Source organism: Dreissena polymorpha, chromosome 12 (genome assembly GCF_020536995.1).
Source record: "Dreissena polymorpha isolate Duluth1 chromosome 12, UMN_Dpol_1.0, whole genome shotgun sequence".
NCBI classification, from domain to species: domain Eukaryota; kingdom Metazoa; phylum Mollusca; class Bivalvia; order Myida; family Dreissenidae; genus Dreissena; species Dreissena polymorpha.
In genome coordinates this window covers 58,816,892-58,844,568 of record NC_068366.1, presented here as the reverse complement: position 1 = coordinate 58,844,568, position 27,677 = coordinate 58,816,892, and the positions used below count along the sequence as shown (strand labels likewise).

The following is a 27,677-nucleotide window of genomic DNA, read 5'->3' as shown; positions in this document are numbered from 1 at the left end:
TTCTTTAGACCAGAAATGTTAAATGAAGATATTCAGCGATATAATTATGGTATGTCAATTATCGATTCTAAATGTGTTTTCAACAATACCATGATAAATATTAATTTTGATTAATTTAACAAGAATTATTCCACCATATTGACTAATGTATTAAGCAAGAGCGCGAGGATTCTCGATACTGTTAATAATCGAATCAAATAGCAATGCCCGACAAGCCACTAAAAAAGGTTTGTTCGAAGAACGCGCGTATAAATATTTAAAATATGTAAAGATACTTCGCGTGTGGCCGCTTGACTCATATGTTTTAATTTCACTTCCATTCTTCTTTTGGTTTCTGTTTTGTAGCTTTAGGTTTATGACCAGCAATATGAAATAATGTAAAATAAGCCGCATAAACTCCGCGTAACATCCCGTACTGCGTGTGATGCAGCTAAGAACTGCACAGAAAAAACATTCGCTATCTTCGATCTCATTCATTGAACTCTCTACCTTCACCAACTCCAACCACAATCAACGCCGTATATCTTTTTTTAAAGAAATTTCTTGTTTAATAATATACATAAAGTATAATTTTGTTTCATACAACATTGTAAGTTCAGCATTAAGTGCGATGTCAGTTTTGACATACACTATAGGTAAAATGTCAATGCATATTTCGTTTTATTTTATGCTTCCCGGTGGATTTTATGAAATTATAAGTGATTGAGAACTGGTAAGTCGCTTTTTCTAACGGTGATAAATAACTTAACAGTTAACGCTATCATAGTGTGTGTGTTATTTGTTATTTAAAATGGGAATATTCTTTTAAATCGTTCAAACGTCTAAGTTTTCAGTTTCACAATTTGGATGTCGTTATAGAAATAAGTACAAGCTGGTTATCCCTCTTAACAACTCTTGCCGGCTGCACGTAAATGGAGTCCTAGTAAAGTCATATGTTTCGGTCGATAGAACATGCTCCTATTCGTTCTTTTTTGCCAGATACTCAGGGCATATGGCGAATTCGTATTGTGATAATGACTCACTTTTACATGTTCAGTCTGGTGTTTTAAAACTTGTAATAAATTATCACTAATTATTCACCAACCAAGTTTACCTTCGCTTGCATATTTAAGTAGTTCTGTGTATAAATATCTCTACAGTTATAACAGTGTTAACATCTTTCGTCCATCTCTATATTTTGATGTAGATATTTTCGACTTTTTTACTTGTATCGTCAGTATCTAAAAATATGGAGTTAGAGGACTAAAACAATACAAATATATTTGCCAACAATTTAACTTACGCGAATATTTGGTTCGTTTTTTTGTTGACATTACTTTTGTGATCGTCCCTAAAAATACATTTATAAACTTTTGTGTTTACAAACATTAGCATTTGCTTTTGTTGGATGTCAGTCAACTCAATGTGGTTATTTAACCTAACTTGCACTTTCCTTGGGTAAACTGGTTTTATAAAGTTTAATCGAACCCGCATCTCTTGCCAAGTACGAGCGAGTACTAGACTTTGTTCGCCTTATAAAAACTTACTGAATGCTAACCGTAACGTGGGTAAATTTCTCACGTTGTAATACTTGCCAGGTATTGCAAGATGACAGCAAATGTATAAAGTTGAAAGTTTCGTTGTTATGTTGAATTTATGATAATTAACCATGTAAACCTTATTCAGTTAATGAGTAAGTGCGTTATTTATTGTTTCATAGCCTAATATTTGCTGGAAATAATGGGTGGTAAAGTGTCAACATCACAAGTTTCGAAAGCAGCAAGGTCAGTCAAAAACGGAAAGCTTTCCTCAGAACATTCGGACAAGCTGACCAGCGCAAGACAAGGGAACGCTAGTGATAATCATTTAGAAAGAGGTATTAAATGGCGGAGTCAAATGATATGTTTATAACGAAAGTGTTCAGTGTGTTGGTAAAAATCAGCTTTGAAAGTAGAACATCTGGTAAAGCACCATGAGGCTGAGAAATTTGCCTCTGATTGTGTCTTGAGTATCTTCTGTCACCACCAGTTTCAATGATTTTTTATGTTTGCCAGTTTGTAGTTCCGTGTTCCTTCCTTCCGTCACACTTTTCCTACCGTTTCCAGCGATTTTCCTCCTTCTTTATAAAGTACCGGTAAACGGTACTTTCCCAATCGAACGAAAATTCCCAAATTCCCAAAACGGTACTTTCCCAATCGAGCGAAAATTCCCAAATTCCCAATCGGCATCTGGAAAAATCCCAATCAGCGTCCGAATTTTTTCTCAAAACGATAGAAAGTTTTGTAAAAAAACCAACTTTCGCCGAGCGAACAAAGAAAATCGTATAGTTGTGTGTAACCACGCGCTCGATTAATTTCGGGTTTTATTATTCAGCGCATTCAATCAATAGAGTTGTTAGTGTTTCCGGTTCTTTTGCCAGGCAGCCAGCGTACTGTTTTACGTCGGTTTGTAACCTTATTGTAGTTTGAAATGAGTCATTATAGCAAAAATTATGCCAAAAAACCAATCGGAACCATCTATCACAGGACACATTGACAGCAATAATTATGTTGTGCAGGGAGGGATGCAAGCAACTTAGTGATGATCAAACATCAAAGATTGTTGAAATTTTCACAAAAATGAAAGAGAGAGACATTGCTTTAAAAGAGATTAAAACAACTAGTAATTGATTTGGTGTGTTCTTTATAATATTTTGTTATTTATATAAACTTTATAACTTAATGGTCATTAAGGCATGCCTGCAAATGATTATTTAAATGGGTATGTTCAATTAAGTATGAACTGTATGATGTATTCAATAAGACCCAAACTTCACGACGCGATTTTCCCAATTTCAGGATTTCACGACTCGATTTTTCCCAATTTTGAGGTTTTCACGACTCAATTTTTCCCAATCGGACCGGTACGGGTACTTTTCCCAATTGGACAAGGAAAATCGCTGCGTTTCTCATAGCATCTTCAATACTTTACCAATCGCTTTCATATTTGGCACGTAGGTACCTTGCATGGACCTCTACCTTTTGATGAGGTTTGAGGTCACTGGGGTCAAGGTCACCAAGGCTAATAATAGACTTCCTTCTGTCACACTTTTGCTACCGTTTCTCATAGCGCCTTTAATACTTTACCAATCGCTTTCATATTTGGCACGTAGGTACCTTGCATGGACCTCTACCTGTTGATGAGGTTTGAGGTCACTGTGGTCAAGGTCACCGAGGCTAATAATAGACTTCCTTCCGTCACTCTTTTGCTACCGTTTCTCATAGCACCTTTAATACTTTACCAATCGCTTTTATATTTGGCACATAGGTACCTTGCATGGACCTCTACCTTTTGATGAGGTTTGAGGTCACTGGGGTCAAGGTCACCGAGGCTAATTATAGACATCCTTCCGTCACACTTTTGCTACCGTTTCTCATAGCGCCTTCAATACTTTACCAATCGCTTTCTAGGTTGGCGCTCAGGAAAAAAAAATAGTAGCCAAATTTCAGCACTACGATAACGACCCACATTATAACCTTATATTTGCTCAATGAACGACATAATCATTATCATGAATCTATAGGTATCAACAATGACTGTATTAATGATTAAATTATCAATGAAGTCACATTTAAATAAATTATTTGTTACCTGAAATCCAATAATTTCATGTTTTTTTATATTTTTTATTTATATTTATTTTCATGCACTGGCATAAACGGTATACAATGTTAGAACTTTCAGATATGCCCCGGTCTTTGATTGCATGGGTGGGTCTTGCGTAACTCCAGGTCCTTTTCGCCACCCCCCCCCTTCTCCCAATAATTTTTGCCGTAGTCTGTTGCTTCTTGATTCTTGAAAAATACATTAACTGCAATGAATTCTTGAATTGACATATTTTTCCATAGTTGCAATATATAATTTATTCAAACGTACCGGTAAATTTGTAAGTCTTAAATACTGCATGTACTGAGCGGTTAGGTTATTTTAATTACACATCGTCTGTTTTTAAAAAGCATGCTTTGCATGCATAGAACTTGGCATTGAAGACGACAGTAATAATTTCGCGTTCTTTCTTATAACACAGATTTTACATGGCATACCAGTATTAATGCATAGTGAATAGTTATTATCACGTGGCTGTAGAAAACCGGTGTAAGTCAGTTCTACAAAAAGACATGATAAAATATACATGCACTGGATTTATTTTGTTACTGCATCAAATTATTAACGGGTTTTGTTTTTCACAACTTATTCGCCGTAAGTAATTTTGCACTGCTCACCAATTGCAATTAACTTCTCATAATTATTGATTGTTTACAGTACGGTAAATAGGTGTGATGATGATGCCCGAAACTGCCTTTAATGTACTGCTTTATTTACCGGTTTTATATCACGTATTAATGCTACAACTGTGATTCATTGTTAACAAACCTGCGATAAACGCTTACTCTGTGACTGACGTCAATCAAAAATAATAATCGCTATATAACTTCCCCTCCAAAAACATTCTTGTAACCGATTGGACGTTAAATATCACAGTTTGGCGACTGGAAAGTTACCCGAAAATTTCCTGTGATGCATCTGTCAGCATACATGACTGTGTAATGTGGCTTAAACATAGGATACGGCATCCGGTTATCTCTTATCAGTGGACTATCTATTACCACCTGGAGCTTTTATGGCGATTACATGTGGAAATTGGTACCGAGTTCTCTTTAAAAGTAGGGAATATTATATACTTATGGAGAAATATCAGGGTTTTTTGCAATGGCCATTTTCATTAACCAGGTTTTCCGAAGGAAAAAACTGGTTATTAGATTGGCGAATGCGGGCCGGCTGGCTGGCTGGCTGGCTGGCTGGCGGGCTGGCGGAACAAGCTTGTCCGGGCCATAACTATGTCGTTCATTGTCAGATTTTAAAATCATTTGGCACATTTGTTCACCATCATTGGACAGTGTGTCGCGCGAAATAATTACGTCTATATCTCCAAGGTCAAGGTCACACTTTAAGTTCAAAGGTCAAAAATGGCCATAAATGAGCTTGTCCGAGCCATAACTATGTCGTTCATTGTCAGATTTTAAAATCATTTGGCACATTTGTTCACCATCATTGGACGGTGTGTCGCGCGAAATAATTACGTCGATATCTCCAAGGTCAAGGTCACACTTTGAGTTCAAAGGTAAAAAATAGCCATAAATGAGCTTGTCTGGGCTATAACTATGTCATTCATTATGATATTTTAAAATCATTTGGCACATTTGTTCACCATCATGGGACGGTGTGTTGCACAAAAGAATCACGTCAATATCTCCAATGTCAAGGTCGCCACGACTAAAAATAGATTTATTTTAAAACAAACTTACAAAGGGTATTAATTTTGTTTGTTCATTTAAAAAGTTCAGTTTGAGTTGTCTCCCTTTATCAGATTTTTTTTCACAATGAAAACCTGGTTTTGTGACAATTTTGTCCCTTGTTCACATTTAAAACTTGAATTGCCAGCTGAAAGATTAAATCGCCTTTGGCGATTTTGGCGATCGGAAACACTAACATAGGCTTACATATTTGGCATGTCGGTACCTTGCATGGACCTCTACCTTTTGATGAGTTTTTAGGTCACTGAGGTCAAGGTCACCGAGGCTAATAATAGACTTCCTTCTTTCACACCTTTTGCTACCGTGTCTCATAGCGCCTTCAATACTTTACCAATCGCTTTCATATTTGGCACGTAGGTACCTTGCATGCACCTCTACCTTTTGATGAGGTTTAATGCACTGGGGTCAAGGTTGCCGAGGCTAATAATAGACTTCCTTCCATCACACTTTTGCTACCGTTTCTCATAGCGCCTTCAATACTTTACCAATCGCTTTCATATTTGGCACGTAGGTACCTTGCATGGACCTCTACCTGTTGATGAGGTTTGAGGTCACTGGGGTCAAGGTCACATAGGCCAGGGGTTGAAGAATTTTTCCAGAGCCACTCGCCCTGCAGGGCGAGTTGGCCAGACAATCCACTCACCCTTCACTTTAATATACTCGCCCTGCATTAAAAAAATAGATATCTATATTTATAGTTATGATCAACCAGAAACTTTTAAACCTACTTTTCATAGTGACACTAAACTGGAAACAAATTAACTACATTATCTGATGGATTATATTTGCTTTCCTTACGTTTTCTGCATCTCTTTCCTTTTCTCAATTCTTACTGCTTCTCGTTTTGACGACCTTTCTAATTATTTCTGTTCCCTGTCGCCACCACCTTGCAGATATTTTAAAATAGAACCCTTTTCCATTTTAATATTTCAGACGAACTTTTACTGAAAGACACGCTTGATTGACAAACGGTTACAATTTGGTAAATTTTGCCTAAGGCTTCTGATCACAAAATTTGGAATTATTCTGTTTATTAATAATTATTTTTTTCTGTTTATTTTTAATTAAATATAAGAAGAATTATAATTAACGGTGATGTATTATTGTTTTATTGATATTTACATTAAAATTTATGGAATGACCAATATATTTAACAGTTTTTTCACTTTTAATTGATTAGCTAAGGCACTGACAACGACGAAAAGAGCGCAGCCGATTTCGAGAATTATTTTAACTGCATAGAGTGCCCGTGACGTCATTTTTCATTGTCAAAACGAAAGTGCAGTTTCTTTGTGTACTAAACCAGGGGTCTTGCTAGTGGGCGAAGTGGGCGATTTGCTCGCCAAGGGAATATTTATGTCGCTAATTAATTTCATGAAGGCGACATAACTTCTCCACCTTTTAATTATGTGTTTGTGCCACACATTGACCATTAAAATCAATTTGATGTGGAGAATTGGACACAGGAGAATTCTCAGTCAGAAGTTGCCCCATTTACAGGTCATGCAAAGTTGAACATTCAAATGCACAGTCGGGAGCTATTAGAGTTCTTAACATTGTTCATAGGTGAAGCCTTGATTAATTGCCTTGTGCTGGCTACCAATAACTATACTTCAGCAAAGTTAAATGGCCCATTAAAACAATACAAAGGAATGATCAAATGGGAAGAGTTAACCTAGCACACTGGCAATAAATATAGGGCTCATTTATGGGTAAGATTTGGAATCTGTGCTGTAAAATGAGACTTTAAATGAATTTTTATTTTAAAAAATTGTAGCACAATATTAATTCGATTTAATCTTGATTTTCTTAAAATTTACAAGGAAGTAAGAAGATTATGAATATTACTGGTTTTGTTTAACTTGAAGTTTTATTTGATAAACCTGTACAGGAAAAAAATAATAAAAATTACCAGAATAATTAACAATCAATTACAAATAAGAAAAATGTAGGTTTCATACTATTGACATCTCTTATTATAAATGAAATGCAGTCTTTTGAATTCCATCACCCATTTCAGCCTCTATTATTGAAATAGCTTATCAGTTATCACATAAATAGCATGTTAAGTGTTAAATATATAACTTTAACGTTAAATACATCAATAACGAAAAATGAACACTTAAGTGAGTGTGTGTTTGTATTTGTAAATGTTGTCCCCCAAAGTGTGAAATAAGAGTTGTTTTTGATTAATGATAATTGGCAAATTTAATGAGGGGTATAAGACAAGTAAAGAGTTGATTGAAAGCTGAACGGAAATACTTCTCCTTTAATTTGCCGCAAAATACATGTAAAATGAAGACCTATTCCTCAACTGTACAGAAGTGACAGCTCCCGAAATTTTGAGCTAAGCTTGACCACTGGATGCAAAAGTACCATTTCTCCCCGAAAAGTTGCCACTTCTCCCTATTTTGGCCTTCGGGAGAAGTGACTTCTCCCTAAATTTTGAACCAAGCTAACCCCTGTAAATGTATTTTTTGTTTGTTCGAACAAATGTTCGCAATTTGTATCGATGTGGAAGGAGTTCAGGAACTGAATTTATATTTCTCAACTTGAAAAACAGCACTCGCCCAGTCGGTTGAGTATTTAACAAATTTTACTCGCCCGACCTTCAACTTCACTCGCATATGCGAGCGGTCAAGTGGATTCTTCAACCCCTGGAGGCTAATAATAGACTTCCTTCCGTCACTCTTTTGCTACCGTTTCTCGCCTTTAATACTTTACCAATTGCTTTCATTTTCGGCACGTAGGAACCTTGCATAGACCTCGACCTTTTGATGAGGTTTGAGGTCACTGGGATCAAGTTCAAGGTCACCAAGGCAAATAATAGATTTTTTTTGGTGGTTATTAACACATAGATTGACAAAGCGCATCATCGGGGAGCATCCATTGTTTCCAACGATACTTGTTTTATTTGTGTGCTTGCTCTTATATAATTATTCTTTGAACAAACAGTGACGTACATTATTGAAGTTTATTCAAATGCTTATTCAGATGATTAAAAGTACTTTAAAATTATCCATAATTTTGATCAATACTGAAAACTTACATATATATTGTAACTTCAATATTACCAAAAATGTCCAGGTCAAAGTCAGACACCTGCTTTATAAGTTCTGTGCTCATTTATTGCTATGTTGTGTCATCATTCGCCAATAAATGCATATAAACTATTCGGTATTAATATCTGGATACCTAATGCTTTTCTAGTGTGGCGGTGCGGTCTCGTTCGCTTACGCAAGTGAACCGGTCACGGAACAGTTACGAGTTATGTAATTTTGTGAGCACTTTTGTAATTCGGAAATATCTATCGAGTCTCATTAAAGTATGCTTATTTCCGGTCAGGATGACACCACTGACTGGTTGTATTTCGATTAACTAAAGGCATCCAGTCAGATACGCCTGAATACACTCAAAGAATTAATATATAAGTGAAAACCAAAGCAGCTTTAACGAAAATAACTAACTTTTATTCTAAGAACTAGTAAAATGAAGAACAATGACAGAAAATTAAGAACAGGTACAAGCCGAGTCTAAAGAATCTAGTAACATTAAAAATAAAAAAAAAGCAAATACCTTAATGAATGTAAATCAAGAGAAGTTCACAATCGGTCAAAAACTGATATAATTATAAGTAACTGTAAGTCTAGAAGTTGCTTCAATAATCTAGTTTAGAAAATAGGTCTAACTTAATCTGAAGAACACAATTAATTTATGGATAGTGGGAAACTTCAGAGAATCAAATGTAAAAGTAGAAGAATTTACTTAAGTTATTTAAATAAAATAGTCTTTCTAATTTAGATACCAAATGAAAATAATCTAAATAACAATAATTTGGAAAATAATGTCAAATGTCTTTATGCTGGTGTTACAATAATTTAGAGTTTAATTAATTATTTATTTATCAAATTTCCCACCTTTTACTAAAAGTGTTACCATTTCAAGAAAGCATCAAGAAGTCATTAAATCGTGTGTGTATTAGAGTTTATTTACAGGTCCTACCGGCCTCTTCACGAGGTCTTTGAGGTCCGACCTTGAAAGTCATTAAATCAGCCAGAACAGCTTATTTTATACAGCTCTGAGAGCACTTGCAGAGCAGTCTATTTTCCCTTGAAAAGTCCATTTACAGACATTTTGATTGGTTAAAAATATAATCTCTACTCATTGACAAAAAATATAATAAAAAACACTCAAATCATCAATGCTCTTTAAATTGAACATAAACAACATACTTCTAATAAAATATGCAAAGTCCACATGCATTCAACTATCAAAACACACCAATAATTAATAATCAATTTCTAATCTCTGAGGAACTCTGCAGGGAATTTTCTCAAAGAAGGCTTATCAGTTAAAGGTTCCCATTATTGATTAATTTGCAACATACTGATAACAAATGTGATAAACAATTAGTGTATATTTGCACAAGAAAATTACAACTTAGCCAAAAATGTCATTATATTAGAAAAATATGCATTTTGAAGTATTAGACCTTAAAGTGTTTTGAAAACAAGGGGTCTAACAAATTCCAAAGTTGATATAAAAATAGATTAGGGAACCTGAGTAACAAGGTTATAGAAGGGAGATAAATACTGCAAACTTATGTACAGGTTGTCTTTCTTTCAGCTATCTCTTAGTTGATAGGCTTATCATAAGTGCTGATGACTAACTGTTAATTATGAAAAACGACATCATATAATTAAAGTTACATAATAATGACATAATAAAACTAAACTTTACTTCACTAGTATAAGAACACAATCATGCACCTTTTTTCGGAGGTATAGAGTGTACATTGAATTAAAGACAGGGGTTTTCCAATTGAATATAAAGCAATGTGCAAATATTGGGCACTGTTCAGATTAAATAAAAAATATATTATCCAATGGATTATAGAATTTGAATTAAGATTGCTTGTAACATGTACACATTATTTTTTTAAAGTAAATGTATTCAGTAAATTTCTGTTAACAAAAAACCTTCATCTGCATGTATCTAAGTTGTCTGGTTTACATATTTATTTTCTCAATGCCTGTTTCATTTTCAGTGCATTTTTGAATACAGTATTTAAATAAATATTGTCTAGAAATAAAAATGAAATGAAACATGCTCAGGTAAACTTTTCAAAGCTTTCTAATATTCAAAAGATGGATAGCACATACATAGTAATCAGGATTAACCCTGTCGATCGGGGTTGTTGCCATTGGCGACACAGTCGAAAAATGGAGAGTTTTAACGCAATATTGTGGTTTACCTTCATTCCAAAAATGAGGCTGTCAAAACCCTCTCGTTACATAAACTAACTGTGTCAGAGTGTTGTTACTTGAACTTTATTATGAATCTCTCTTGTTATCCCCACGCTTTTCAAAACGCGTGGGGATATTGTGGTTATCTCCGCCGTCTGTGACTGACCGTCCGTCTGTCCTGGCCACTTTCTCCTCCTACACTTTAAGCACTAGAACCTTGAAACTTACACACATTGTAGCTATGAGCATATGTGCGACCCTGCACTATTTGGAATTTTGATCTGACCCCTGGGTCAAAAGTTATGGGGCTTGAGGTGGGGCCGGGGCAGAGATTTTCACTCATTTTTATGCCCCCGGTTTGATGCATTGGTCATAACTTGTGCAATATTGAAGATAGCAACTTGATATTTTGCATGCTTGTTTATATCATGGAGCTGCACATTTTGAGTGGTGAAAAGTCAACGTCAATGTCATCCTTCAAGGTCAAAGGTAAAAAAAAAATCCAAGGGAAGTAATAAGCTTTAAAGGGAGGTAGGTAATGAACCTTCCAAATGATATTTTTTTATTTTTTAAAATAAATCAAAGTGGCGCAGGATGGGGGATTTGTGTTTCTACACATCTCTTGTTTTATTTTATTTTACATTAGGCCACTCCAAATTGATCTGTTGGTCGTCAGATTTGCCGACCTATTTTTCAAAATGGAAAAAAAGTATTAAAAAAATTTTACCGCTCGCACTCATTTTTGTGTCCTTCTGTAACCATAGTGCATGTTGTTTTTTTTATTTGTGAGAAAAACAAAACAAAAAAATCACGATCTAGCAGAAATGATTTTGACGCTGAATACAAATGCCAAATATAGTGTTTTGTAACCTTTTTAATCGATAACTGCAGACGCTAACAAATTCGATCGAGACAAACAGAAAAAATGGCTACCTACGGGAGCAGTACATGTTTCGCTGTCGTGACCGTTTAAACAAATTGCGGTGAAAAGTTGCTGCAGCCAACCCTTAAAAATATAAACACATCACCGTTCTGTGACTTATTTGAATGTGTTTTTTTACGTTCGAACATACAACTATCAGCAGATACCGTTGAAGCATGTTCAATTTCAAACAACATTGGGAAACATGACATTACATTTTTTAATACTTTTTATTCAAAGAAGAGGGGGTATATTGTTTTTGGCCTGTCTGTCATTCAGTCATTCTGTCCCAAAACTTTAACCTTACATTGAAGTTTTGCAATAACTTTTGAAATATTGAACATAGCAACTTGATATTTGGCATGCATGTGTATCTCATGGAGCTGCACATTTTGAGTGGTGCAAGGTCAAGGTCATCCTTCAAGGTCAAAGGTCAACAACATCAAAAGCGTTGCATGAGGGGGCATTGTGTTTCTGACAAACACATCTCTTATTCTTCATTAAATGGGCATATGGACGGTATTTCCCTATATGTAGGCAAATTTTTCCTATAACAAAATTTTAAGTGAACAAAACATAAACATAAAATCATTAAATGCTGGTTCTAAAAGTTTCACAGGAACAATGTTTTATAATTTTTAAAATACATGGTTTACGGAACATGTTTAACAGCTAGGTCCGTGTTTTTCAGAAACATCAAATAAGTTCTTTGTAATGTATAAATTTATTTCAGAAAAATACAATACCGTACAAGCCATCGAAATGCCCCTTTTAAAATATGGTAGCAACAATGGATTATATGCATGGCCTTTGTCCGACTGTCTGTCATGATCATTTTGATGATTGTCTCTCTTGAAGTGCTATTGCAACATGGTATGCCTTTTCACAGCTTGCAACATGGTATACCTTTTCACAGCTTTCACTATTTAAAACTTCAAACAAATCTAAGAAGCAGTAGGTAGACATGTGTCCCTCACTTCAATGATATGGTTACATGTATATTTCATGGTCAAAGGTCATATGCAACTAACTCTTATAAATATGAGGTCGATATATATTCTTTGTATAATAATTGATTTGAATGTAAAATATAGCTGTTTAAACCTGTATCTCTTGATAATGCAATATTTTTTTATAGAAATGTGATTTTTTAGCTCATCTATTTTTTGAAAAAAAAATATGAGCTATTGTCATCACCTTGGTGTCGGCGTCGGCGTCTGCGTCGGCGTTGGCGTCCGGTTAAGTTTTGCGTTAAGGTCCACTTTTCTCAGAAAGTATCAATGCTATTGCATTCAAACTTGGTACACTTACTTACTATCATGAGGGGACTGGGCAGGCAAAGTTAGATCACTCTGGCGTGCATTTTGACAGTATTATGTGCCCTTTTTATACTTAGAAAATTGAAAATTTGGTTAAGTTTTGTGTTTAGGTCCATTTTATTCCTTAAGTATCAAAGCTGTTGCTTTCATACTTGCAACACTTACTTACTGTCATAAGGGGACTGTGCAGGCAAAGTAATGTAACTCTGACTGGCATTTTGACAGAATTATGTGCCCTTTTTATACTTATAAAATTGAAAATTTGGTTAAGTTTTGTGCTTAGGTCCACTTTATTCCTACAGTATCAAAGCTATTGCTTTCATACTTGCAACACTTATTTACTATCATAAGGGGACTGTGCAGGCAAAGTTATATAACTCTGACTGGCATTTGGACGGAATTATGGGCCCTTTATACTTAGAAAATTGAAAATTTGGTTAAGTTTTGTGTTTTGGTCCACTTTACCCCTAAAGTATCATAGATATTGCTTTCATACTTGGAACACTCGCAAACTATCATAAGGGTACAGTAAAAAGACAAGTTGCATAACTCTGGTTGTCATTTTTACGGAATTATGGCCCTTTTTTGACTTAGTAACTTTGAATATATGGTTAAATTTTGTGTTTCGATCCACTTTACTTTTAAAGTATCAAGGCTATTGCTTTCAAACTTCAAATACTTTTATGCTATCATGAGGTTACTGTACCTGGCAAGTTGAATTTTACCTTGACCCTTGAATGGCCTTGACTGTCAAGGTCAAATTATTAAATTTTGCTAAAATTGCCATAACTTCTTTAATTTTGATTAGATTTGATTGATACTGTGACAAAACTACTCTTACCTGACATACCACAATAGACTCCACCCAAACAATCCCCCGTGCCCTCCCCCCCTGAATCCCCCCCCCCGAATCCCCCCCACCCTAATTTTAATCATCTCACAAATGACCACCACACTCTCACACTATACCCCCCCCCCACCCCACCAACCAATTTTTTTTTTTTATACACTCCTCTTCACTCCACCCCTCCCTCCTTTGTGATTGAAAATGAGAGTCCCTTCACCTTTAAACAGAAAATAGATGAGCGGTCTGCACCCGCAAGGCGGTGCTCTTGTTTTATATTCTTCGCTCGCTCGAGAATTTTCCTAAAATATAATATATTTTTTTTGCTCACATCTTCAACTTTTTTTCAAAGAAATCCGTAGCAGACACATCAATTTGGAGTGACCTTAACTTCTTTTACATTAACTTCTTAATTTCTACACTGATTCACTTCCATTTGATGCTTATGACAATACGGTCAATCTCAACTTGACCAACCCTGGGGTGCCACCTGGGTCAAACATGCGGCGTGGGGATACGCATCGGCCTCTGCCGCGCCATTTCTAGTTTTTATTTGGTTCAGTACGGTAGTTTGTTAGTATTGGAATACTTGCACTAATCATTTTAATGTTAATAGTAAATTTTGGGAAAGAACATGGTAGCCAATTTTGTTGATTTTGAACTGATTTTCTCCATTGTTTTATGTCTTAAGAGAAAACAAAGTCTTTGATTTTTTTCACTTATCCCTGTTGGACTAGCAGATTTGTTTTTTTACTTGTTGTGCCCTATATTTTGGTTTTCTCCGACATTCAAACATCTGTTAATGTCAGCCCTGCATATTGTATATTCCACTGGGGTCACTGAAACAAAATTCATCAAAAGACAAATTAAGTATGTTAAAAACTATTGCAAGCACAGCATTTACCTAAGTAATAAGGCAATTATTGGTTAAAGTTACTGAGCACATTAATCAGTTTTAACAAATATGTGAGCACAATAAAATAATCATGGCCTATAATCATGGTGTTTGCATAAACCATATTGGTCATTTAAACTGATACCATAATGAGACAATTGTCATATTTTGTCTTTCCAAACAGTCCAAATAGTGTGATGTAATTTATTATTTTTGCCCTTGGAAGAAGAGCAGTACATGTATATTGTTTTGCTGGATGTTGGTCGGTCAAAGTGCTTTCCACAGGCAATTTAACAGTCCCTCGCTAGTGCGCTTGAATTTCTAAATCACATATCATTTTAATGTAAATAGTAAATTTTAGAAAGGAAATTGTAGCCAATTTTGTTTATTTTGAACTTATTTTCTTCATTGTTTTATGGCTTAAGAGAAAACAAAGTCTTTCAGCATGCAGGGCGCTTGAAATTTTCCGATAAGTGTATTTTTCTGCAACTAGCCCTTCTTAAGATCAAAGCAATATCGTGTTTGAGAATATTTTGAGAGCCAATTTACAATCCTCTGTCACTAACATGTATCTAAAGCCTGCCTAAAGGCGGAGGCTCAATGTATTGGAAAATCTATAAAATATGCTACTGAATTTAGTTTTAATGCCACATTAAAAAATTCTAGCCAAATAAACAGCGCTTTAAGGGCCTTCGTTTCAATATAAACGGCATGACAATTATGCAGACATGTAAAACTTTAAGTGGAATGTGTTGGTGTATTTATCAGGCCTTTTCCGCTCCATTTTGGGAAAACGCCACACTGGAAATTTGGGAATATCGCGTCGTGAAAACCCCCATATTGGGAAAAAAAATTATCGCAAAGCTGTCTCAATGGGGAAAAAAAATGGCATGTAAATAGTGTTTCTTATATTTCAAAGAAGCACTTAACTGGTAAATAACGACTATTTTGATAACATATTATTAAAATTTTACAAAATATTATGAACATGTGTAATAAGTGCAGTGTGTTTTATCTGATTTTGGGAAAAGGGCCTGGCCTTTTTTGAGGGGAAAAAAATCGCACGAAACGCCGGATTTTGGGGAAAATAAGGAAAGTCTTAAATAATCAATTTAACATATTTTACTGTTTTTAAAACAAATTCAAGGCAACAGATAATTTAATTATGCAATATTTTTCTATTTTCTACACTATCAAGTTAACTTATATTTAAAGGTTTAAAAAAAAAAATTGGGAAAAAAACAACCAGATTTGCATTTGGAATGAGGTCGATATTCGGACCCGTGGCATAGGGCAGAAAAGGCCTGTTTATTGTTGTTTACAATCTATAACAGCACTTCAGGAGATTTATGTGTGTTCAGTGGGAAAACCCGTTTCCCCAATAGAGGTTATTTTGTCAAATCTTTAAATTTTCACATATGATTAAATTTATTTGATAAATAATAAAAAAGGTTATTGTTTGTGTTTATGAAATTCTTGAGCACTTTTATCCTCAATATTTACTAGAATTTGCTTTTAAAAATGGAATATTTTAATGGATTATCATGTAATAAATAGGGACTGGGAAAAAGAAAGTTATAATGCAGTAATGGCTGATATGGATGTATTAAGGAATCGATGGAGTCAGGCTTATATGTAACTATGTCTGAAAGGGTTATGAATGACTGAATAGTTTGTTTTTATGCCTCCTGATCGATAGATCGGGGGTATATTGTTTTTGGCCTGTCTTTCTTTCTTTCTTTCTTTCTGTCTGTCATTGCATCATTCTGTCATTCTGTCACCAAAACTTTAACCTTACAATAAAGTTTTGCAATAACTTTTGACATATTGAACATACCAACTAGATATTTGGCATGCATGTGTATCTCATGGAGCTGCACATTTTGAGTGGTGAAAGGTTAAGGTCAAGGTCATCCTTTAAGGTCAAAAGTCAAACAAACAAAAAAGCGGCGCATTAGGGGGCATTGTGTTTCTGACAAACACATCTCTTGTTTTTCTTTAAAAGGCCTGACACACCCAAAAAAACATCAAAATTAAATATAAAAAAACATAAACATATGGAGGGGACTGGCCTTTGAAACCCACCCCTAATGGCCTGAGGAGGCGTCTGAAAAAATCCTGTTGAAAGCAGAGGTCTGTCAGTATATATATATAATTAGTTTTTCAGAAACGGAATCACCGTAGTGTTATGCGCTGAATATTTGAGAATCAATCGCCACCTTCCTGATAAAATTCTTAATGTCTTTTTAGCTCACCTGATTGCTCAGGTGAGCTTTTGTGACCGTTCTTTCTTTGTCGTCTGTCAGTCCGTCCGTACGTCCGTCCACATTTGTTCGTAAACACTCTAGAGGCCACATTTATTGTCTGATCTTTATGAAACAAGGTCAGAAGCTTTGTCCAAATGAAATCTCGGTCAAGTTCGAAACTGGGTCATGCCGGGTCAAAAACAAGATCAGTAGGTCAAAAAAAAGAAAAAACTTGTAAACACTGTAGAAGTCATATTTCATGCCCAATCTTCATGTAACTGTGTCAAAATGTTTGTCTTAATGATATGTTGGTTGAGTTCAAAAATGTTTCCGGCCTGTTGAAAAACATGGCCGCTAGGGGGCGGGGAAGTATTCCTTATATGGCTTTAGAGAAACCTTGTGAACACTCTAGAAGCCACAATTTTTGCCCAGTCATCATGAATTTTGGTCAAAATATTGGTTTCATTGACATCTCGGACGAGTTCGAAAATGGTCCAGATCTGTGAAAAAACATGGCTGCCAGGGGGACGGGGCAATTTTCCTTATATGGCTATAGTAAAACCTTGTTGACACTCTAGAGGCCACATTTATTGTCCAATCTTCATGAAATTTGGTCAGAAGATTGGTCTGTATGATATCTTGTATGAGTTCGAAAATGGTTACGTTTGCTTGAAAAACATGGCTGCCATGGGGTGGGGCATTTTTCCTTATATGGCTATAGTAAAACCTTTTGAACACTAGAGGCCACATTTATTGTCCAATCTTCATGAAATTTGGTCAGAAGATTGGTCTCAATGATATCTTGGATGAGTTACATTTGCTTGAAAAACATGGCTGCCAAGGGGTGGGGCATTTTTAGCTCACCTGTCGTGAAGTGACATGGTGAGCTTATGTGACCGTGTGATGTCCGGCGCCCGTTGTGTGTGCGTGTGTGCGTGTGTCCGTCAACAATTTGTTTGTGTAGACAGTAGAGGTCACAGTTTTCATCCAATCTTAATGAAATTTGGTCAGAATGTTTATCTTGATGAAATCTGGGTTGGAATTGTATTTGGGTCATCTGGGGTCAAAAACTAGGTCACTAGGTCAAATAATTGAAAACTCATTTACAATTAGTTTGTGTAGACAGTAGAGGTCGCAGTTTTCATCCAATCTTTATGAAATTTGGTCAGAATGTTTATCTTGATGATATCTGGCTTGGGAATGTATTTGGGTCATCTGGGGTCAAAAACTAGGTCACTAGGTAAAAAACTAGGTCAAATAATAGACAAACCTTGTGTAGACAATTGAGGTTGCAGTTTTCATCCAATCTTTATGAAATTTGGTCAGAATGTTTATCTTGATTAAATCTGGGTTGAGATAGTGTTTGGGTCATCTGAGGTCAAAAACTAGGTCACTAGGTCAAATAATAGAAAAACCCTCAACAATTTGTTTGTGTAGACAGTAGAGGTCACAGTTTTCATCCAATCTTTTTGAAATTTGGTCAGAATGTTTATCTTGATAAAATCTGGGTTGGGATTGTATTTGGGTCGTCTGGGGTCAAAAACTAGGTCACTAGGTCAAATAATAGAAAAACCGTCAACAATTTGTTTGTATAGACAATAGAGGTCGCAGTTTTCATCCAATCTTTATGAAATTTGGTCAGAATGTTTATCTTGATAAAATCTGGGTTGGGATTGTGTTTGGGTCATCCTGGGTTAAAAACTAGGTCACTAGGTCAAATAATACAAAAACCTTATGTAGACAATAGAGGTCACAGTTTTCATCCAAACTTCATGAAATTTGGTCAGAATGTTTGTCTTGATGAAATCTGGGTTGGGATTGTATTTGGGTCACCTGGGGTCAAAAACTAGGTCAATAGGTAAAATATATGAAAAACCGTGTGTAAACAATAGAGGTCGCAGTTTTCATCCAATCTTTATGAAATTTGGTCAGAATGTTTATCTTGATGAAATCGGGCTTGGGAATGTATTTGGGTCATTTTGGGTCAAAAACTAGGTCACTAGGTCAAAAACTAGGTCAAATAATAGAAAAACCTTGTGTAGACAATAGAGGTCGCAGTTTTCATCCAATCTTTATGAAATTTGGTCAGAATGTTTATCTTGATGAAATCTAGGTTGGGATTGTATTTGGGTCATCTGAGGTCAAAAACTAGGTCACTAGGTCAAAAACTAGGTCACTAGGTGAAATAATAGAAAAGGCTTGTATAGACAATAAAGGTCGCAGTTTTCATCCAATCTATATGAAATGTGGTCAGAATGTTTAACTTGATGAAATCTGGGTTGGGATTGTATTTGGGTCATCTTGGGTCAAAAACTAGGTCACTAGGTCAAATAATAGAAAAACTGTGTGTAGACAATAGAGGTCACAGTTTTCATCCAATCTTTATGAAATTTGGTCAGAATGTTTATCTTGATGAAAACTGGGTTGGGATTGTATTTGGTTAGTCAGGTGAGCAATTCAGGGCCATCATGGCCCTCTTGTTCCTTATATGGACTTATGAATCTTCATGTGACTTTGTCAGTATATTTGTTTAAATGGTATCTTGGATGTGAATGAAAATGGTTCTGGTCTGTTGAAAAACGTGGCTGCCAGGGAGTTCACTAGTCATGAAAGTTGGTAAGAACATTTTGTTCTAATGACATCTTGGGCTGCACAGAACAGGTCAGTTCCTTTGAGTCTCAGGTGAGCGACTTTGGGAATTTCAGGCCCTCTTGTTAAAATATGCAAGTTATAATTGCCGCAACAGTTTGTTGATGTTGACAACATTATGTAGTACAGTCCCTCACTCTGCTTCAGCAATGCGTTGCTAAGAACATTCATGTCTGTGACCTCGCATGTTTTACTTCCCATGTAAAACGTCAAAACATGGTCTTGAAGTCTTATCTATTTTCAGCACAAGAGAATATTCAAGGAGAAATTGGCAAGAAAGATGGCAACCTGATTGGACGAGTTCAGGATCTCAATGTGCAGTCAGAATTCTTGCATCCAAAGGTTAAAATGAAATCAATATACAAATAAATGTATGTTCTTACCAATTTTACTAATGAGGTATTTATATATGAGACAGTCTAATGATATGTAGGTGCATCATTACATTAAGACACAGGTTTTGAATAGTTTCAACATCTATACTGTCTAAGTTCCAGTAATTTATATAGACCATTGTTATATGCATCTTAAGACATCCTTTTTCCATTCATAAACATGCACTTTTTTCATCAAAATTTATTGTCAACTTAAAATGGTTTAAATGGTTAATAGAGCTGTTATTTATATTAGGTGTATAAGCATATAAGGTGCGCTTTGGTGAAGTTTAATCAGTGATTTATTGAATTCTCAGTTTCATATTAACCAATATTTAAATTTTAAGTCACATTTTCAACAAATAATGTATTCATTCATGATATCGAACACATAACGATTAATACACTTTTGTGGTTAAAATCAGCACTCATAATATATGTTCATTGATCTGAGGCAACTTGACTGATTAATCAATTAATCATCACAAAATATGTACATTTTTATTTATGAATTTTGAATGCTATCATTTTTATGCATACCTGAGCATGAAGTGCTCTCTGGTGATGTGTGGTGTGTTTCTTCAACAATTTGCTTCAAACTAGATCTCCAACTAAACTGCTTGGCATATTATCACGTAACTTCATTATGCTTGGAAGATCCTCTTCAAACCTAATTCATATTGTTCTAGTCAGCTCCTCTTAAACTGCAAGGGCCAGGAGTTAAATATTTTATATACAACATCATCCAGTGATCCTCTACAACGCTTGTTCAAATCCTGCTCCTGGGTCAAAACATGCCACACCCCAGGGTTACATGATTTATATTGACTTTAAAGTGAATAACTTTTAAAATGTTCTCTGAAACAACAAGGATGCGGGGCTTCATGTTTGGTGTGTTGCATGGCCTGGTGGTATTCTACAAAGAGTGTTAATGTCATGCCCCTGGGGTTAAAACTGGCCAAGCCAAAGGAGTCATATTATTTATGTACATCATGTAGACTTCTAAAGTAAATAACATTAAAAAATCTCTGAAACAACAAAGATCAGTCGCTTCATTTTTGATGAGTAAAATTGTTTAGTGGTCCTATTCAAAAATGCCCCTGGGGTAAAAACTGGCAAAACCCAAGTGGTCACATGATTAATGTTGACCAATATAGTAAATTACTTTTAAAATCTTCTTTTTTGAAATTTTAAGGAGTTTAGTATTTGGTTTGCTTTTTTGTGTAATGGTCCTTAACTGATCTCACCATTTCTCAGGGGTCACAAGATTTTATGTAGACTTATATAGTAAATAACTTTAAAAATGTTCTTAGAAACTGCATGGATCAAGGGTTGATTGTTTGATGTGTTCAAATGTCTACTTTACCTCCACCGAGTTTGCTTCTGGCATACCCATGAGTTGAAAAATGACCACACCCCAAGGGTCAGATGATTTATATAGACTATAGTAAATAGCTTAATAAAATCTTTATCTAGTACACCACACGTTCTAGAACTGTAGTTTGAAACAGCAGATAGACGTCCATTACAAAGATTGCTCAAATTGTGATCGTGGTATTTCATATTCACATAGAAGAGACTTCCTTGAAAAGAAAAATACAGTAAAACCGTAAATTGTCATCCCTGATTAGTCTGTGCAGACTGTGCAGGCTAATTTGAGACAACACTCTGCACACATGCATTGAACCCTGTTTTCCCAGACAGTGGCTAATTTCTACAAATGAAATAATTTCATTTCAGATAGTTTCCAAGTCAGAGAGGCCCCTACCTCAGCTGAGGACAACAGACATGGACCCAATTGAGGCCCTTGTGAACATCAAGAAGGTCCCAAGGGGCAAATTTTCCCTTCTGCAGGCCAACACTATTCTGGAGAAGCACGCCTCCAACCCTATGGAGCACACTGCAGAAAGCCTTGCCAATGAATACAACCTTGACCTCCAACAAACATTCTTCTTTTTGAGACATTACAGCAAGATGAACCTAGAGGCAGAGATGCGCGCACCTGAGAGTTCGGCCATGAAGGAGATCATAGCTAAGAGTGAGGAGAAAAAGGAGGCTTATAAAAACTTTATGCAAAATCTTTTTGTGGGGAAAAGATGACCTCTGTGATGTTTGTACAATATTAAAGGACAATAAAAACAAGATTACTTAAAAGAACTTTGTGCAAAATCTTTTGTAGGGAAAAGATTATTCCTGTAAATGCATTAGAATATAAAAATAAATTGCCAAAACATAATATTTAGTGTGTAATTAAAACTTAATTGCATTTGGCATGTTTGTATGATTTATGTAAACACTGCTACATGACTGTATTGTTTTGGCTTGGAACTCTTAGGGGTATCCATTTGGATAGGATCATCCTGCAAAAATGTTTAACTGCACGTTAAATGTGATTTATTAAAGACTTGCATGCCTTACCACTAGTGATTAATGTGTGAATACGGCTTAAACATGTCCTTATTGTTGACCTTTATGAACTCTAGACTCATGCAATAAGGTTCAACTACAGAAAAAAGTATAACAATTTAAAAGAAGCAAAATTTCAACAGATTCAATATTTTTTAATGATGTTCAGAAATAAAAGATAATAAGTAAAGCAACTATGGAATCGGTTATAATATGTGTCAGATTGTTATATTGAATGAAGTTCAATCTTACATGTATTTTAGGATTCCCTTTTTGTGTGGCCTGACCATGGTCAGGAGACATATAGGTGTTACTTTGTCGGCGGTGGCATCGGCAGCCGCGTCACATTTTTCAAAAAGGCTCATAACTTTTGTGTCACTTCAGATATTGCTTTCATATTTGGTATGCATGTGTATCTGGACAACACCTTTCCATGCGAATACAATTTTTTACCCTTGTGAAATTTACCTTGAACTTGAGGTTAGCGTACAGGTTTTGAAATCTGCGAACCCGATTCGAAAAAGGTTTATAACTTCTGTGTCTCTTCAGATATTGCTTTCATATTTGGTATGCATGTGTATCTGGACAACACCTTTCCATGTGCATACAATTTTTTACCCCTGTGACCTTGACCTTAAACTTGAGGTTAGCGTACAGGTTTTGAAATCTGCAACCGCGATTCGAAAAAGGCTCATAACTACTGTGTCCCTTCAGATATTGCTTCCATATTTGGTATGCTTGTGTATCTGGACAACACCTTTCCATGCGCATACATTTTTTTAAACATGTGACCTTGACCTTTAGGTCAGTGTTCAGGTTTTGAAATCTGCTACAGCTATTCGAAAAGGGCTCATACCTATTGTGTCCTTTCAGATATTGCTTTCATATTTGGTTTGCATGTGTATCTGGACAACACCTTTCCATGCGCATACAATTTTTAAACTGGGTCCGCGTTCAGGTTTAAAAATCTGCGAACGAGATTTTAGCTCATAACGTCTGTGTCCCTTCAGATATTGCTTTCATATTTGGTACGCATGTGTTTTTGGACAAGACCTTTCCATGGGCATAACAATTTTGACCCCTGTGACCTTGACCTTGAACTTCGGGTCTGCGTTTAGATTTTGAAATCTGCGACCGCAACCCAAAAAAGTTTCATAACTACTATGTCTTGAGCTTTACTTTAAACATTTTTAATAATAATAAACGATTTGATATTTGTGAACTTTGACAGTTATTAAGATGTTGGTGAACTAGAAACGTACTACAGCCACCACAAACCTGTGTGGATAGCAGTTTAGGATTGAAGAGAATTCACAAATTATAGCACTAAGGAGGGCATATTGTGTTTGGTCTGTTCGTGTATTTTTGTCTGTTTGCTATTAGATTTACAATATTCATACACAATTATTTTCGTCATTCATTATGCTCACCCAAAAAAAATTAGGGGGGGGAGCATATAGTCGCCGCTTCGTCTGTCAGTCCGTCCGTGTGTCCGTCCGTCCGTGCACAATTTTTGTCTGGGCTATTTCTCGGCAACTAATGACCGGCATTCAATGAAACTTTATGGGAAGCTTCACTACCAAGAGGAGATGTGCATATTATCAGCCGGTTCTGGTAATGGTCCTTGGAAATTTTCCATTACCTGAACATATAGTGCAAGTCTTGTCCGGGCTGTTTCTCAGCAACTAATGACCGGAATTCAATTAAACTTTATGGGAAGCTTCACTACCAAGATGAGATATGCATATTATCAGCAGGTTCTGGACGGATGATTTTTCACAGAGTTATGGCCCTTTGAAATTTTCCATTAACTGTACATATAGTGCAATTCTTGTCCGGGCTATTTCTCAGCAAATAATGACCGGAATTCAATGAAACTGTATGGGAAGCTTCACTACCAAGAGGAGATGTGCATATTATCAGCCGGTTCTGGTCGGATGATTTTTCACAGAGTCATGGCCCTTTGAAATTTTCCATGGTACATATAGTGCAATACTTGTCCGAGCTATTTCTCAGCAACTTATTACAGAATTCAATGAAACTTTATGGGAAGCTTCACTACCAACATGAGATGTGCATATTATCAGCCGGTTATGGTCGGATGATTTTTCACAGAGTTATGGCCCTTTGAAAATTTCCATTGTACATATAGTGCAATTCTTGTCCGAGCTATTTCTCAGCAACCTTTGACGGGAATTCAATGAAACTTTATGGGAAGCTTCACTACAAACAGGAGATGTGCATATTATAAGCCGGTTATGGTCGGATGATTTTTCACAGAGTTTTGGCACTTTTAAATTTTCTATAAACTGTTCATATAGTGCAATTCTTGTCTGGGCTATTTCTCCCCAAATACTGACTGGACTTCAATGAAGCTTTATGGGAAGCTTAACTACCTTGTGGAGATGCGCATGTTATTAGTGGGTTCTGGTTAGATGATTTATTTAGAGAGTTATGGCCCTTTGAAATTTTTAAGTTGCTAAACCATCCATCGTATTATTTTGTCCAAAGTTAGGCCCCTCAAGACGTTTCCTTTTATCTGAATATATAGTGCAATATTGTGACAAAAAAACTTTGGGGAGCAACACCCGTCTCCGACGGTTTCTTGTTAAAAAAGTTTTGTTTATCCAATATGTTACTAAATAGGACAAAAAGGGTACAAATTTGATTGTAACAACATTAAAAATTAATGTCACATCCCCGATATAATAACAAACAAGTAACACAGGTATGCTACCATCAGGCGACACACCCAACACGCGGAGTTCTAGTTGTTTTTCTTATCTGCTTGAAATTTGTCAGGTTTTTGGTTCCAATTTGTTATTTGTTCCAATAAATTATGAGTAATATAATATCTTAAAGTATTATATGCCTATGTACCATACAACCAGCTGTCAATATTTTGTACCTCATGAACGTCCAATATTCCACCGTAATGAATGCGCGTGCATCCAATATATTCAGTATTCGACGGACTCAAAATTTCTTACTCAACTCCTTGGCGTCCTTCACAAAAACACGACATGATGTTTAAAATAGACATGATGATATAAAATGATGTAAAATGTGCATTGAATGTGAAAAATGCACACAAGAAAATGTAATCAATATCTAATAAAAAGAGGATTTAATAGCATTGCATACGTTGATATATTTGTTCGTGAACACAGGCGGCATTTTAACATTTTGACTTGTCTAGAGTTAGTAAGCTGTGTATGCATATAACCGGGAACCATAGTATGTTTAGAAAGTTTATAATGCGTACCCATGGTTAGCTTTTCGGATATTGTCATGTCCATTGTTTGTTATGCTAACCATGCATGCGTCAGTCCATAAACGTTTTTTTCAAACGACATTTCTGGCATTAAGAAATTCTTCTTTGGGTCGTATTTGCCGATCGGTCTAATATTTTGAATGCAGCATCTCCTAGCAGTACACTATAACATTTATTCAAACCATGCCACACGTATGAAAACTGATACCGCCATAGAGTTTGTATTCTTAATTTGGGATTATAAACAATATAAATGTGAACATATTTTGCAAAACAAAAAAGCCGAGAGCTTATATATTTAGTCTGTAACATGAGATAGTGGTTATTTACAAAGTAAGTTTGTTATAATCATGCCTTCTGGGTAAAAAAGCAATGCATAAGGATAAACATTATTCATATCGACTTAATTGTACTTTAGAAATCTTTTGTAAAATGACAAGGCCCAGAAGTGTAAATATTGTTTGGTGAACATTGCATATTGGGTTTGTAAAAAGTTTGTTCAGTGTTTTTGACCCACTTTCAAATCGGCCCCGATAAAATGGTCTTATTTAACTTATATGTATCATGAATACTGCTGGGCCAAGTTTGAGGTTGAGCGCTCTGAAATCGGTTTAAACCCCCCAATTCTTTGCATTGGCCATTCCAAGGCGGTGACCCCAGCTTTATTCTTATATGTGTTTATGTTGTTTTGTATGGTGCTGTTTTGTACTGCTTAGGCAATTGGTCACTTGTCTTAAATAAAGGACCAACTAATTGTACATAATGAAAATGCAATACTGCTGCAACAGCCGGAGTTGTACTTCTTTATAATGAGTATTTTACCTCTGCGCTACAGTTTTCGGATGATGATTTAACGAACGAACATTAGTATGCATTGATCAAGCTTGTGGAAACTGGGTATAAGGCGCTTGCATGGATAGCTTACCTGCCTTTTTGCTCGTCTTTTTAAGATCGCTGTTATTAAAAAAATGGTCCGCGCCAAATGAATGAATTTTGATGGAGGTATTCCATTAACATTTTGTTTGTAGCCAGCCTATTTGGAGACTTACTTAGTAAGCTTGTGATAGCATTTAATCGGGTCAAGGTCAAGCTCACGGTTACTAAAATCGAAAAATTGTTTCTGCTCTTAATTAAGGAAGGAGTATTTTCACTGAAACGTTGTGTTTCAGTAGCTTCCATGCAGACAAGCATAGTATTAGTTCCATTTTGGGCAATCCTAGTAATTGTCAATCGGAAAATTTCTCAATTGTTTGAGTTTGGATGGAGTTATTGCACTAAAACCTTGTGATTAAGTAGCTTACATGCAGACCTACATTGGGACAAGTCGTGGCCACTGAAAATACGCATAGAAAAACGGGTGTCCGCTTTGTAACACGAGTTTTGGATGGAGTTTCAAAGCTCTGTGAATTTTTGTTTCGAAAAATATATTTACACTATTTTTTCTAATCTCTAAGTATGAATGTAAACTCTGTGGCGTGGTCAGTTTTCATCCCAGTGGCATGGTTTATATAAACGTTATAGTGTACTGCTAGAAGATGCTTCATTCAAAATATAAGACCGATCGGCAAATTAGACGCAAAGGAACACTCCTTTGAATTCACGTTATATTCTGCCTAAATGCACGACAATATTATCAGTCGATAGTGTTTAAATCATTGCGCAGTGAACACATTCTCGTGTCGACCTTCAGGTAGAGTTCCTGTTCTGATTTGAGAAATATCATGACCCGATAAGTTTCGAAAAGCTTGTTGACATAAATATGACAGCTTGATATGCGTATACATTTTTTTTTTTTGGGGGGGGGGGCAATAATTGTGCAAATAGCTCGTTCGTTACACAATCTACGAAAACCGATGAATGCCGAGGTGAGACGTTGTGGTCACCTATAGACGGCGTCGTGTATCGAGTAGATTTTAAGCTCGTTACCACTCTAGAGGCAACCGTTGTCATATATTCTTTGTCAGAATATGTATCCGGACACTTATTATGTCGAGTTCGAAACTGGGGCAACTTCGTCCAAATTATAGGTCACCTGGTCAAATCTTATTGTATCACTCTATATGACACATAAAATTATGAGTTTATCATGATGAAACTTGAAGACAATCGACATTGAATACAATTAATATACTTTTTTTTAAATTTCAAATAGTAATGTATATTTGTGTG

General features: G+C 35.7%; 1 protein-coding gene across 2 annotated transcripts; it reads left to right on the top strand.

Moving 5' to 3' along the window:
* Positions 1-22,245, top strand: LOC127853608 (uncharacterized). 2 transcript variants are annotated; one of them, XM_052388276.1, is made up of 3 exons: positions 1-49; positions 19,699-19,796; positions 21,569-22,245. In XM_052388276.1, exons 1-3 carry the CDS (start codon positions 16-18, stop codon positions 21,926-21,928), a joined length of 492 nt encoding a protein of 163 aa, XP_052244236.1. In that variant the 5' UTR covers positions 1-15; the 3' UTR covers positions 21,929-22,245. The 2 variants fall into 2 exon arrangements, with proteins under 2 accessions (XP_052244236.1, XP_052244233.1); XM_052388273.1 differs by lacking the exon at positions 1-49 and adding an exon at positions 1,545-1,855.
* The last annotated feature ends 5,432 nt before the right edge of the window (positions 22,246-27,677 follow it).